This window comes from Ostrinia furnacalis, unplaced genomic scaffold (genome assembly GCF_004193835.3).
Source record: "Ostrinia furnacalis isolate ACB-3 unplaced genomic scaffold, ASM419383v2 OfSCF3663, whole genome shotgun sequence".
Taxonomy (NCBI): domain Eukaryota; kingdom Metazoa; phylum Arthropoda; class Insecta; order Lepidoptera; family Crambidae; genus Ostrinia; species Ostrinia furnacalis.
The window spans coordinates 315,981-330,528 of record NW_021133902.1 but is presented as its reverse complement, the minus strand read 5'-3'; the positions used below and the strand labels follow the sequence as shown (position 1 = coordinate 330,528).

The following is a 14,548-nucleotide window of genomic DNA, read 5'->3' as shown; positions in this document are numbered from 1 at the left end:
GTAATTTCAAATTGGCAATGTGAGCGCTTTGGATATAAATCTGTAAGCTCACTTGCATTTCAATTAAATAAATAAATAAATAAATAAACAAATGAAAGGAAAACCATGAATTTTGAAATTATTATATTGATTTACAAAAAATGGTATGATATGGTAGCGAATTTTTTAAAAAAATACCAAGAAATCTTTGAATGCTGTTCTCTTTCTTTTCAATAATAAAGGAATGTTTCCTTTTAGTAAAATTTTCTATCTTAAGTAGGTATTTCCAGAACTTTCTTTCAGGTGGCATTACAAAATTCCACCCTGTATAAGTTGCGAAATAATACCTGTTGCCACCTCCACAGATCACAGAAACTAAAAGGAGATGTGATAAGAGGCCGGTGTCACAGCAATATGACCAAAAACAGAACACGTTGCTCGTGAAAGTAATGATGACACCAGCGACGTCATAATGTAAACAGTTTACATTACTTGCGTAGTAAGATTATTCGAACGTTGAGACCTAATACCGCAGTGGATAATGAGCACATATTCGGGGGCCACAAGGGCGGGCGGTTCTTCTTGCATTTGCTTGTACAGTCACGGAATGAAAAGGTTCGTCAGTTTTCAAATTGATTCCTTCAACGAATCGCGAGCACATATTACCTTTTGAAACTATGTTACAGAATAATCTCGAGTTAGAGTTACAGAATATCTTTAACTGTTCGTCAGTAAAGTTCAAAATTATTCAGATCAAAGTTGTTTGACGATTTATCTTGTCAAGAAGATTATTATAATTGATAAACTAAAACCTTCTTGTTGGTTCAACCTGCCATTATTATTTCTATTAAATAAAAAAAACTATTTTCAATTGGTCAATGTCATCATTTCATCGCACTGATGGGATAGAAAAATAAACAAGCAAAACCTTATTCGTTTGCTAACGTCATATTTATTTAAATGTTAGCAGCACTGTTTCTTGCACTGTTATGTTGGCAGCTTTGACTCTTACAGTACCTAGTGCAAGCGAAAACCGACACTAAGGTGACGAACCTTTTCATTCCGCGACTGTACAATAACATAGTCGGTGGGCGCGGGTAGTAGTTACGTTTTTAAATGTTAATTCTAATTGAAACGTCCCTCTGTCCCAGCGCCAGAAGCGCCGCCGTCGCGAGTGCGCTGCGAGGCGATGTCGGCGCAGTCCGTGCGCGTGTGGTGGGAGCCGCCGCCGCCCGCCAGCAGGGGCGGCGTGCTGCTGGGGTACGAAGTGCTGTATGAGGTTTGTTTTATTACATTCTTGTAAAGGTCCAGTCAAACCAACGCGATCAGCCGGCGTGCAGCGATGGCGAGACTTAAATGCATTGATCGCCATCGCTGCACGCCGGCTGATTGCGTTGGTTTGGCTGAACCTTTTAAATGGTATTTTCTGCAATGAGGGTGTTCGCGATTGAATAATCCGCCAGATGGCAATACGTAGACGCGAGGTCCAAATGCTGCATGATTGGTTATTTTTGACATGACATTGACAGATAATTATGTCAAAATCTACCAATCACGCAGCAGTCAGACAGACCCCACATTCACGTCCCGCCATCTAGCGGATCTTTCATACGCGAAAACCCTCATTAGTATGAAACTGTTTTGTAAACCAATTTATTGGTATTTAGCGCCATCTACTTGGAAATTATATAAGCAACTATTTGTAAAGCGCCATCTTTGAACGCTGTTCTTTGAACTACTTTATATCGGGACAAGCCAATTCACTCAATGTACTATAGATTCTTTGAGACTTGAACTGTACCTACTGCGTGTGGGCAAATACAACGAATACTTAATTAAGGTGACTATCTTTCTTCCAATTCTTCTTAGTACCAGCCAGCCAGTCCCGAAGTGATGGTATGGACGAATGTCCAAGCTAGGACAATAACTCCCAGCTCCGTTTCATTAGGCTCCAGAGATTCTGATGAAGGAGTGTTTGACATAACCTATTCACTGGCCGCTCTCTTCAGCTAGTGGATATGCGAAGCATTTCTAGACGAAAAAAATAGAGTTAAGCTATAAACTGGTCGTGCATAAGCGTCCTATAAAGAACCTAGAGAATAACAAAAGAAAAAGTTTTATTTTGTACCTATCCTCGTATTTTACCTAATAAAATATGTCTTTATATACCTACTTGAATCAAAAGACAATTTGACACCATTAACCAAAAATTCTAAATCACGACTTTTCTAAATAGACACTTCTGGTCTTAAAAACTTAATTAATTTTAAATTACCTGTAAATTACGATTTTTGGTCGCATTTTTATTGAAAAAAGTCGTTTATTTGAGTTGACAAAATAGTGACGTCACTTGCTTGTAGTGTCATACAAAATCTATGGGAGAGTTTCGTTTTGACAGTTTTAAAAAGTACGTCAATGAGGGCTATCGTTTTAGCGCTCACCAGTTCGCGCCACTGTAGGAGTAAGGTCCTGTCACTTGCTAGTAGCGAAGACAGTGGCACCAACTGGTGAGCGCGAAAGTGGTAGGAGGACTATCGTATTTGCACTCATCAAGATGGCGCCACTGTAGAGTAAGATCCTGTCAATCGCCATGGGTGCCAACTGTTAAGTATAAAAACGATAGCCCTCATTGATTGGTGGTGTCAATACGTCTATTCTTCATTTGGCAGGCGGTGAGCGAGCCGGACAGCCGGCCGGAGCTGAGGCGCGCGGGCGGGCTGGAGGTGGCGCTGGCGGGGCTGGCGCGCGCCGCCAACTACTCGCTCGGCGTGCGCGCGCGCACCGCCGCCGGGCCCGGGCCCGCCTCCGACCCCGTCTACTGCGCCACGCACGAGGACAGTGAGTTTCATGTTTTTTGTAAAGGTTCAGTCAAACCAAGTCCAGCCGGCGTGCAGCGATGGCAAACAGGTTTTAATGCATTAATCGCCAATTCGCCATCGCTGAACGCCGGCTGATCGCGTGTGATCGTGTTGCGCGTTGGTTTGGCTGAACCTTAAGAGCACCTGTCGCTCCTCCAACTGTACTCGATGATGCAGCGTTACTCGTGGCACATCGTCGTCGTCGTTTTCTCTCGCAATCACACTGGTGGGGGTATGGGTGACGTCGTAAAGAGGCAGGCATAGCCATTTTATGATACGTAATAATTAATAAAATATTGGCGAGTACATCTCATTTGTTTCAAAAATTACTCATGGGCCCCCCCTGTCACGAGTCTGCGTCGAGTATAGATAAGAGCCCACGCTCTTGTTAGGTTCTTTGACCTTAGGAGGACGCAGATTTTATGGTAGGTATAGTTCCAAAATACTGAACTGTCCTATCGATGACATTGACAGCGGGGCGCCACCGTCAATACCGAATCGCTGGTTCCAATTTTTGCCATGTTTATACATATAGATGACCCACGCTGAACTGTCCCACCAAACTCAATGACAGGGGGGCGCTACCATCGTTCAACTATATGGTTTCCAACATGGCAAAAATCTGAACCAGCGATCCGGTATTGACGGTGGCGCCCCACTGTCAATGTCATCGACAGGACAGTCCAGTATTTTGGAACTATACTTCATTTTTCGAAAACAGGGTGAAAGGAAAGCATGGAACTAGTGACATCTGTTGGAAGTTAAAGATATTACGTTCTACTTGCAAGAATTATTATCTACAGATCGGTAGATGGCGCTGTTTGACAAGTATTTTGTAGTCATAGCACTAGTGACATCTATTGGAATTTAAAAATATTACATTCTACTTGCAAGCATTATTATCTATAGTTCGCTATGCGCTGTTTAACTTGTGTTATTGTAACATTTTCAAATTAATTATCGAAGAAATTTGATTGATTGATCTACTAGATGTGCCCTTAACTCCTAAACGTCAAAATAATCATTCCGAAACCGAGTCTCTTTGCTTTTCAGTCAACTAATTTCCTTAATGTTATCAGTTCCAGGCGCTCCAGCGGATATAAAAGCATTGGCCAATTCTGAAGACACCGTGATAGTCAGCTGGCTGACACCCACACAGAAGAATGGAAAAATCAAGCATTACACTGTGTACAGCAGGCCACAGAGGTTTGTTGATTGATAATGTTCCTTAGTTGTTCCCTCTGTCATTGCATATCGGTCTGCATAATACAATAGAGTAACAAATTCGATGAGAATTTGTCTCACTTGGTGTCACTGGCGAGTAAGGTCCTTGCTTGTGGCTAAGATAGTGGCGCCAACTAGTGAGCGTAAGGTAATTTATTGTTTCGACTCTTGGAGTGAGACAGAATGTCATACGTTCTTGTGCTCTGAGACAAGATGTCATAACATTCTCGTGCTCATTGCTGAAGGCAATTTTTTCAATGTTGGACAACTAGTTATTTCGTTTGTAATTAAAGTCCAGTCGCCGAGCATATATAATTTCGTCCAATGACCCCAAGCTGCCCATCCTTATCGCTCGCGACTAATTTTATTATATTGCTGTTGCTACTGTGCGACGGGCGGCCGCAGTGAGAATGCGAATGCGACAGCAATATAATTACGCGCGACGTGGCGTGCATGTGGCAAATGGACTTTAGTTGTATCTTATCACTAATATCAGAGTAAATACAAATGAGTAGGTCATCTTCATAGAAACGCACCGAGCGCGGTTTGTTTCGGCGCAACTCCCCGCTAATCCACGCTAAACTTTGTCAGTGTGTGCGTGCGCGCCGCATACGTATTGGCACGCTCACATAAAAACTGCGCTCGGTGCGTTTCTATGAAGATGACCTACTTTGACTACATTTGTATTTAATCTGCTAATATGGTCAAATTGGTCAATGAATAAAAGTCAAGTTCTGCCAAAACGTATTTAATTAGACAATCACTTCCAGGACAGGCCAGCACTCGCAACTAACGGTGGCTCACGTGGAAGGGCAGGAGGAGTACCACGTGGAGCTTCGAGGCTTGCACGAGGCGCAGGTGTACGAGGTGTGGGTCACGGCCGCCACCGCCGCCGGCGAGGGCGAGATGAGTGCCGTCGTCGCGCGCAAACCCAACGCCAGGGGTGAGACACCAACCTGTTAGCAAGTTGGAACTCGATTATGATATGTGTCTATCTATGCAGTAGGCCTAAGATGCGCGCCGTGATAACTTTTGTCGATGTCAAAATGTATGGGCAAAATCGACAAAATGGCGTGATAACCGCTATACTACCATATAATATTCCACGGGTGGGGGCCTGGTGACCTGTAGAACAGGTTTTAAACGAAACCTATTTTAGGCACCAGTCCCACACAAACTTAGTATTAAAAGTACCTATAGCGTAATGTATTTTTTACCAAATGTAATTTAACCTAAGTTTGTGAGGGGAAATAAATGATTTATTTATATTTATTTATAACCGCTTATCGCTGCGCGCATCTTAGGCCTACAGGATAGCTTACTGGCCGTTCGGGCGTTCATGTCCCGGGCATATTCTCGGCTGGCTTCTGCCAGGCGGTAGACGGACTGTCCTGCAGATCAGTTTTGACACCCGAGCCTCCCTCGGCGCGGGACCCACCGAGTGAAACGACGTGGGTGAGGAGGACCAGTGAACGTCTGGTGAATGGGTGGTTCTTGGATGCCAAAGAAGCAAAGAAGCGTGCAGGTAGTCAATCGATTGGGTTGAGGTTGCGTTGGGCTGGCTGTCGTGACATCTGTCGTGGTGGTGGTGCTTGCAGGATTAGGGGGCTGGGTGGTGGCGGTGTCCTCTGTCTCGGTCAGCAGGATTAGTGATTAGCAATTTATTGCAAAGAAAGAATAAGGTTACAACTAGATTGCATGTCGTTAGGCGGGTTTTAGAAAAAGGTTACAACTAGCTGGCTGATCGTTGGCGCTGACAAATCAAAATTTATTTATTTATTAGGTACACCAACAAAGTCACATACATACATATTATTTTGAATTGAAGGGAACGTTCCAGAATGACGCTGATCGCTCGGCGCCAATGCTTCAACTTTCGGCTGTGAGCGCTGACGGTTAGCGTGTGTCAGCGTAGTTCTAAAACCAGTCATATAATATTGTGATACTAACCAGTTCTGTACTCTTTTCCAAGCGCCCGCGACGATCTGGTCGTTCGGGCGGCGCGTGCGCGGCGCGGCGGGTCGCAGCGTGCGGCTGCGCTGCGGCGCGGCGGGCCCGGCTCCCGCGCGCGCGTGGGCCCGCCGCCGGCCCGCGCCGCCTCTGACTGCCGACCCCAGGTTCCACGTCGACGGGGAATACCTGGTCATATTCGGTGAGTTATTGTTGGCGGCTTTTACCCGTGTTCCCCCAACGTGTCCCCCTGGTGGGTCCACGGGTAATTTATTTTAACCATGGTCCCACCGCACTAAGTGGCAAACATTGCATGTCTGCCACTTAGTGCGGTGCAGGTATCTATAATATTATAAAAAAATCTATAATTAATTTTAGAAATTTATTCTCAAATAAATATGAACTTAGGAATTAAGTCTTTTATATCTATGGATTTTTTTATAATATTATAGATACCTAGGTGACATGCAATGTTTGCCACTTAGTGCGGTGGGACCATGGTTACAATAAATTACCCGTAGACCCACTGGCAAACACTGTTCAGAACGGTGGGACAACGAGTAAAAAAAATTACCCGTGGATCCACCAGGGGGACATTTGGAGGGACCACGGGTAAAAGCCGATTGTTGGTGGCCGGATGGTTTTATTGTACTTGCCCCAGTTATAGATGACCCACGCTGAACTGTCCCGCCAAACTCAATGACAGGGGGGCGCTACCATCGTTCAACTATATGGTTTCCAACATGGCAAAAATCGGAACCAGCGATTCGGTATTGACGGTGGCGCCCCGCTGTCAATGTCATCGACAGGACAGTCCAGTATTTTGGAACTATATCCTTTAACTTCGTGACCTCAAAGATTGCTGTTCCAAACCCATATTAACGCCATCTACCTATATTATTATAAAACAAATGTTTGTAAAGCGCCATCTATAAGTCATCTTGCTTTATAAGAACTAACAGTACAGTGAACAGTTTACGAAATGATTTATGTAGGGCATCATAGATGGCGCTGCGCACGACCGTCCGTGCTGTGCACGAGTACGACCATTTTTACACTCTCAAACCAATGCAACATCTTCTGCGTGTTACAATACAACTTTACCAAACCGGCTCCAAAATTTTTCTCCTAAACAATCGCCATGACTCCATTTCTAAATTTATCCCCTGTTACATAATTTACTGTTCACTTTTGGATTTTGCAAACGTGACTGATTGTTTCCTAATGTAAATAATTATATCGTTCTTAGCTTTTAGAGAGCAAAACCAACTTCTGAATCGACGTTTTCACTGAGCGATATACAAGAGATTGAGTGTTTATCACAACATTGGCGTGTCGTCGATAGCAGCGAGTTAAAGAAGATATTCAATATACAATGATCTCAGCAAGAAGTTGCCAGAACTTGATATAATTTTTTAAAGCCTCACTGATTTCTTAAAAACAATTAAGACGGGTGACGTGCCCCCGGTGGCATATATGCATCTAGGAAGCCTCTTATTATTATTATTTTTATTTTTGTAACTTTCTTTTTGTTGTTTCTGGTTTATATTCGAAGTTGTAATTAAGTACTATATTATGTTATTGTATTGTGTAAAGTTCACGGGTTGCTCACATTATAATATTATGCATGCTGTGGTTATCGTTTGTGTGGGAGCAGTTAGCTAGAGACCTTTGGCTTAATTGTTTATTTTATAATTGTGGTTAATACTGTATCTCATGTTGATAGCCCAATAAAAAATAAATAAATTATTGAGAACTCTTCGACGGGGTCCTGGCAGAGAAATACCGGATAGCAGCAGCAGAACACATCCTGAAGCGGCCAGCCATCCTTGACGGCCGTCACCACATCGCCAGGCTGTACATCGAGTGCGTGCATCGCGTCGGGCGTCACCACGGAGTGGAGACCACCATCAACCGATGCCGACAGAGGTTCTACATACCGGGACTTCGGAGGACGGCGCACAGTATCTTTCACTGACGTGCACCGCGCCGCAGAAAATGGCCGCCGCCTGAGTCAACAACCGGTGACCATCCCGGCGGTCGGCTCGCCCACCACCAGCGTGCCTACACGAGACTACTTCGGGCTGTCGCTCACTAGAGGAGGGCAACCGAAATGACCTACGGTCAACGATCACCGGGGGTCACGGCATATGCTGAGTGGGTTCCCATTGCGATGGGCATCGCTGTGCGACAGGGTAGCACTGCTCAGTTTACTTTCTCTTTCATTGTATGTTTTATGTGTTACCTATCTATCTTGTTTGCTTTTTTTTATTTACCTCTTTTGTCTTTTGTGATGTCCATAGCAATAAATGTTTATTTATTTCTTTTCATTCTTTCAACGTGGCGCCATTCACTTGTCTGACGGCGAGAGCGGTGCACCTCGAGACGGCAGCATCAGACAGAAGATGAAGCGGCCAAAAGAAGAATAACCTGGTGCTTCATTCCTCCTGGAGATCCATTCATAGGCATGGCCTCGGTTTCGTCAAAACGGCCCTGGCGGCCGTGATGGACAGTCGATCGACATCGGAAGAGACCTTCGTCACCTTGCTCGCCGAGGTGGATATAACCGTCAACAGCCGACCGCTCACGCAAACAAATCAAATCAAATAAGTTTATTTGCAGAACAAAATGTCATGATAATACAGGTACTTATACAGTATCTGAGTATTCTTAGTCGACCCTGAAGACCCCGAGACGCTGACCCCCAACCACTTCTTCCTGTTCCAGCCTTCGAACCACCTCGCCGCGAGCCCTGGGGAAGCAGAGCTGGCGGACGGAGCAGAGACTGTCGCACATGTTCTTTGTGAGGATGAAGGAGTGCTCACCCGAGCTTCAGCAGCCGGCGAGAGCCTCACGGCAGCCTCTGGGAAGGACAGTGGCTCCGAGCAGAGGAACGTGCAGACCGGAGGCGGCGTGCTGACAACACCGACCGAGAAGCTGGCCGAGCCTGTAACCTGTCAAACGGAGAGATGCGGCGCGGCTTCGAGACTTCACCACGAAGCACGGCACACCGAACGGTTGATAATGATGTAATAATTGTAAATAGTTAATCTTTTTTGTTTGTCCGTTTGTTTTGATTGTAAATTATAAAAAGTGTTTATAATTAATAAAGATTACTTACATAGAGATAAGGAAAATAAAAATGATAGTATAGTAATAGAATATTGTAAAATGATTGTATTCAAATTCAAATTTTTCAAATTGTATTAGCTCGTTGTTTATTTTTATGACTGTTATTATTTTATTGTTCATTTGTATTACTGTCTGTATTTTTTTGTAAATAAAATATTGTTGGTTGCTGGCTATTGATTATGGCGCATCCACACAATATGCCGGGCGGCCAACCCGGTGGCCAGGACGGCACACTGGCAAGGCATTTTGAAAGCCGGCGGCATGTGTGGACACGCCATTAGAAAGAGATAGTACACACAGCAGGGTACTCACCTGCCATGTAGCATGTATCGTATCCAACCTTCAAGTGAGTACGGTTCGTCCACGGTCATCGTGTATCTAGCTGCGAGATCCCGGACCCGCAGTGCTCGAGAATCTCTGTTTCGTGGTCGCAGTGATACCGCCACTCGGCGGGTCGTTGCGAACCATGCGCGAGCGGCTCGTGGTGGAGTCGTGCTGTAGGTAGGTACTCACTTGATACCTGATGCATTACATGCTACACGGCTAGATGACTACCCTGTTCTCCATACGGAGGACAAGGACTAGTTCCTGGTGGCAGGACTACGTGGCGTGGTACAGCGCCATCTAGTACCTGGTGGCAGGACTACGTGGCGTGGTACAGCGCCATCTAGTACCTGGTGGCAGGACTACGTGGCGTGGTACAACGTCATCTGGTGGCAGGACTACATGGTACAGCGCAATCTAGTGCCTGGTGGCAGGACTACGTGGCGTGGTACAGCGCCATCTAGTACCTGGTGGCAGGACTACGTGGCGAGGTACAGCGCCATCTAGTATCTGATGGCAGGACTACGTGACGTGGTACAGCTCCACCTAGTGCCTGGTGGCAGTACTACGTGGTGCGGTACAGCGCCATCTAGTGGCAGGACTACGTGGCGTGGTACAACGTCATCTAGTGCCTGGTGGCAGGACTACGTGGCGTAGTATAGCGCCTGGTGACGTGGTACAGCGCCATCTAGTGGCAGGACTACGTGGCGTGGTACAACGTCATCTAGTGCCTGGTGGCAGGACTACGTGGTACAGCGCCATCTAGTGCCTGGTAGCAGGACTACTTGACGTGGTACTAGTGTCTGGTGGCAGGACTACGTGGCGTGGTACAGCGCCATCTAGTGCCTGGTAGCAGGACTACTTGACGTGGTACTAGTGTCTGGTGGCAGGACTACTTGGCGTGGTACAACGTCATCTAGTGCCTGGTGGCAGGACTACGTGGCGTTGTACAGCGCCATCTAGTGCCTGGTAGCAGAACTACGTGGCGTGGTACAGCGCCATCTAGTGCCTAGTGGCAGGACTACGTGAACGTAGCGTACCAGAATACGTAACTTATTACCATTACCAGGCAAGGTGCTACCTTACCTTACCAAGTTATGAAGCGTACCAGCAGTCACTGAATGGCTACAAACTAAAAATTACGAAGAAATTGAATCTCTGATAGTGAGTTAAAACAAAATCATACATACATTCACATATACATATATTACACATACACACACATTACAATAACTTATTACCATTACCGGGTAAGGTAGCGACAATACCCTTACCATTACCAAGTTATGTAGCTTACCCCACATAACTTATTACCATTACCAAGTTATGTAGCGTACCAGACTACATAACTTATTACCATTACCTAGTAAGGTAGCGACCTTACCTTACCAAGTTATGTAGCGTAGTAGACTACATAACTTATTACCATTACCGGGTAAGGTAGCGACCTTACCTTACCAAGTTATGTAGCGTAGCAGACTACATAACTTATTACCATTACCAAGTTATGTACCTTACCAGACTACATAACTTATTACCATTACCAGGTAAGGTAGCGATCTTACCTCATCATTACCAGGTAAGGTGGCGACCTTACCTTACCATTACCAAGTTATGTAACCTACCAAACTACATAACTTCTTACCTTACCATTACTAAGTTATGTAGCATAGCAGACTACATAACTTATTACCATTACCAAGTTATGTAGCTTACCAGACTACATAACTTATTACCATTACCTAGTAAGGTAGCGACCTTACCTTACCAAGTTATGTAGCGTAGTAGACTACATAACTTATTACCATTACCAGGTAAGGTAGCGACCTTACCTTACCATTACCATGTAGCGTACCAGACTACATAACTTATTACCATTACCAGGAAAGGTAGCGACCATACCTTACCATTACCAAGTTATGTAGCTTACCAAACCACATAACTTATTACCATTACCAAGTTATGTAGCCTACCAAACTACATAACTTCTTACCTTACCCATTACCAAGTTATGTAGCGTAGCAGACTACATAACTTATTTACCATTACCGGGTAAGGTAGCGACCTTACCTTACCATTACCATGTAGCGTACCAGACTACATAACTTATTACCATTACCGGGTAAGGTGGCGACCTTACCTTACCATGTAGCGTACCAGACTACATAACTTATTACCATTACCAGGCAAGGTAGCGACCATACCTTACCATTACCAAGTTATGTAGCTTACCAAACCACATAACTTATTACCATTACCAAGTTATGTAGCGAACCAAACTACATAACTTCTTACCTCACCATTACCAAGTTATGTAGCGTAGCAGACTACATAACTTATTACCATTACCAGGCCAGGATGCGACCTTACCTTACCAAGTTATGTAGCGTAGCAGACTACATAACTTATTACCATTACCAGGCAAGGTAGCGACCTTACCTTACCATTACCAAATTATGTAGCGTACCAGACTACATAACTTCTTACCTTACCATTACTAAGTTATGTAGCATAGCAGACTACATAACTTATTACCATTACCAAGTTATGTAGCTTACCAGACTACATAACTTGTTACCATTACCTAGTAAGGTAGCGACCTTACCTTACCAAGTTATGTAGCATAGCAGATTACATAACTTCTTACCTTACCATTACCAAGTTATGTAGCATAGTAGACTACATAACTTATTACCATTGCCAAGTTATGTACCTTACCAGACTACATAACTTATTACCATTACCAGGTAAGGTAGCGATCTTACCTCATCATTACCAGGTAAGGTGGCGACCTTACCTTACCATTACCAAGTTATGTAACCTACCAAACTACATAACTTCTTACCTTACCATTATTAAGTTATGTAGCATAGCAGACTACATAACTTATTACCATTACCAAGTTATGTAGCTTACCAGACTACATAACTTATTACCATTACCGGGTAAGGTAGCGATCTTACCTTACCATGTAGCGTACCAGACTACATAACTTATTACCATTACCAGGCAAGGTAGCGACCATACCTTACCATTACCAAGTTATGTAGCTTACCAAACCACATAACTTATTACCATTACAAAGTCATGTAGCGTACCAGACTACATAACTTATTACCATTACCAAGTTATGTAGCGAACCAAACTACATAACTTGGTAATGGTGAGGTAAGAAGTTATGTAGCGTACCAGACTACATAACTTATTACCATTACCAGGTAAGGTAGCGATCTTACCTCATCATTACCAGGTAAGGTGGCGACCTTACCTTACCATTACCAAGTTATGTAGCATAGCAGAATACATAACTTATTAACATTACCAAGTTATGTAGCGTAGCAGACTACATAACTTATTACCATTACCGGGTAAGGTAGCGACCTTACCTGGTAAATAAAACATAGAATAATAAACCATTTTTTATTTATTTAAACGATTACAAGCTTAGAAATAAAAAAAATAAAAAAATAAGTTATGATTAAAATACATGCACATCATTAATGTACAGAAATAACTGAACAATATAAACCAACTGACATTTATAATGTTGTTCAGTGTACAAAATGTCAAAGAAATAATACAAAGTCAATATTATTTAACAGGAATAACAATAACTAATTACTTATATTACATAAATAAGTGACCAGTAGGTACCAAATTTACTATTAAAAATAATTATGTAGCTAACCTATTACCATTACCAAATAAGGTACCAACCACGCTAATCAACTATAAGATTACTATAAGATAACCTTCCAGACCCTGCCACTGCCTCCCGTCCGCACAGACATGCAAAGCGACATGCTTAAACTTTGCTTTCACTTACGTCACCAGACCTCGACCGCACCGTGTCGGACAACTACACGTGCACCGTCCGCAACCCGTACGGCTCCGAGCGCGCCACGTGGGAGGTGCTGGCGCTCAGCCCGCCCGCGCGCCCGCTGCTGCGCCTCACACACGCGGCGCCCGCGCGCCTGGCGCTCGCCTGGGACGCGCCGGGCGCCGCCGTCAGCGGTGAGTGTCAGTCCCCGGGACACACGCGCGCCCGCTGCTGCGCCTCACACACGCGGCGCCCGCGCGCCTGGCGCTCGCCTGGGACGCGCCGGGCGCCGCCGTCAGCGGTGAGTGTCAGTCCCCGGGACACACGCGCGCCCGCTGCTGCGCCTCACACACGCGGCGCCCGCGCGCCTGGCGCTCGCCTGGGACGCGCCGGGCGCCGCCGTCAGCGGTGAGTGTCAGTCCCCGGGACACACGCGCGCCCGCTGCTGCGCCTCACACACGCGGCGCCCGCGCGCCTGGCGCTCGCCTGGGACGCGCCGGGCGCCGCCGTCAGCGGTGAGTGTCAGTCCCCGGGACACACGCGCGCCCGCTGCTGCGCCTCACACACGCGGCGCCCGCGCGCCTGGCGCTCGCCTGGGACGCGCCGGGCGCCGCCGTCAGCGGTGAGTGTCAGTCCCCGGGACACACGCGCGCCCGCTGCTGCGCCTCACACACGCGGCGCCCGCGCGCCTGGCGCTCGCCTGGGACGCGCCGGGCGCCGCCGTCAGCGGTGAGTGTCAGTCCCCGGGACACACGCGCGCCCGCTGCTGCGCCTCACACACGCGGCGCCCGCGCGCCTGGCGCTCGCCTGGGACGCGCCGGGCGCCGCCGTCAGCGGTGAGTGTCAGTCCCCGGGACACACGCGCGCCCGCTGCTGCGCCTCACACACGCGGCGCCCGCGCGCCTGGCGCTCGCCTGGGACGCGCCGGGCGCCGCCGTCAGCGGTGAGTGTCAGTCCCCGGGACACACGCGCGCCCGCTGCTGCGCCTCACACACGCGGCGCCCGCGCGCCTGGCGCTCGCCTGGGACGCGCCGGGCGCCGCCGTCAGCGGTGAGTGTCAGTCCCCGGGACACACGCGCGCCCGCTGCTGCGCCTCACACACGCGGCGCCCGCGCGCCTGGCGCTCGCCTGGGACGCGCCGGGCGCCGCCGTCAGCGGTGAGTGTCAGTCCCCGGGACACACGCGCGCCCGCTGCTGCGAGGCGGCACGTAGGAGATGGTAAAGCCCGGTCTCTGAGCACGTAGAATTTTGTCTAATGACC

The 14,548-nt window shown here is 46.7% G+C and overlaps 1 protein-coding gene across 1 annotated transcript; it reads left to right on the top strand.

The window, feature by feature from the left end:
• The first annotated feature begins 1,110 nt into the window (after positions 1-1,110).
• On the top strand, positions 1,111-14,546 carry LOC114358077 (Down syndrome cell adhesion molecule-like protein Dscam2). Its single transcript, XM_028311950.1, has 6 exons — positions 1,111-1,258; positions 2,649-2,817; positions 3,917-4,043; positions 4,832-5,004; positions 6,034-6,213; positions 13,302-14,546. Exons 1-6 carry the CDS (start codon positions 1,169-1,171, stop codon positions 13,697-13,699), a joined length of 1,137 nt encoding a protein of 378 aa, XP_028167751.1. The 5' UTR covers positions 1,111-1,168; the 3' UTR covers positions 13,700-14,546.
• The last annotated feature ends 2 nt before the right edge of the window (positions 14,547-14,548 follow it).

What these genes read in the sequence shown, in the direction of transcription:
- LOC114358077 (XM_028311950.1), top strand. Translation starts at nt 1,169, where the DNA reads ATGTCGGCGCAGTCCGTGCGCGTGTGGTGGGAGCCGCCGCCGCCCGCC. An exon ending in CTGCGCCACGCACGAGGACA is followed by an intron (nt 2,818 to 3,916) that starts GTGAGTTTCATG and finishes TAATGTTATCAG; the next exon opens with TTCCAGGCGCTCCAGCGGAT. An exon ending in GGAATACCTGGTCATATTCG is followed by an intron (nt 6,214 to 13,301) that starts GTGAGTTATTGT and finishes TTACGTCACCAG; the next exon opens with ACCTCGACCGCACCGTGTCG.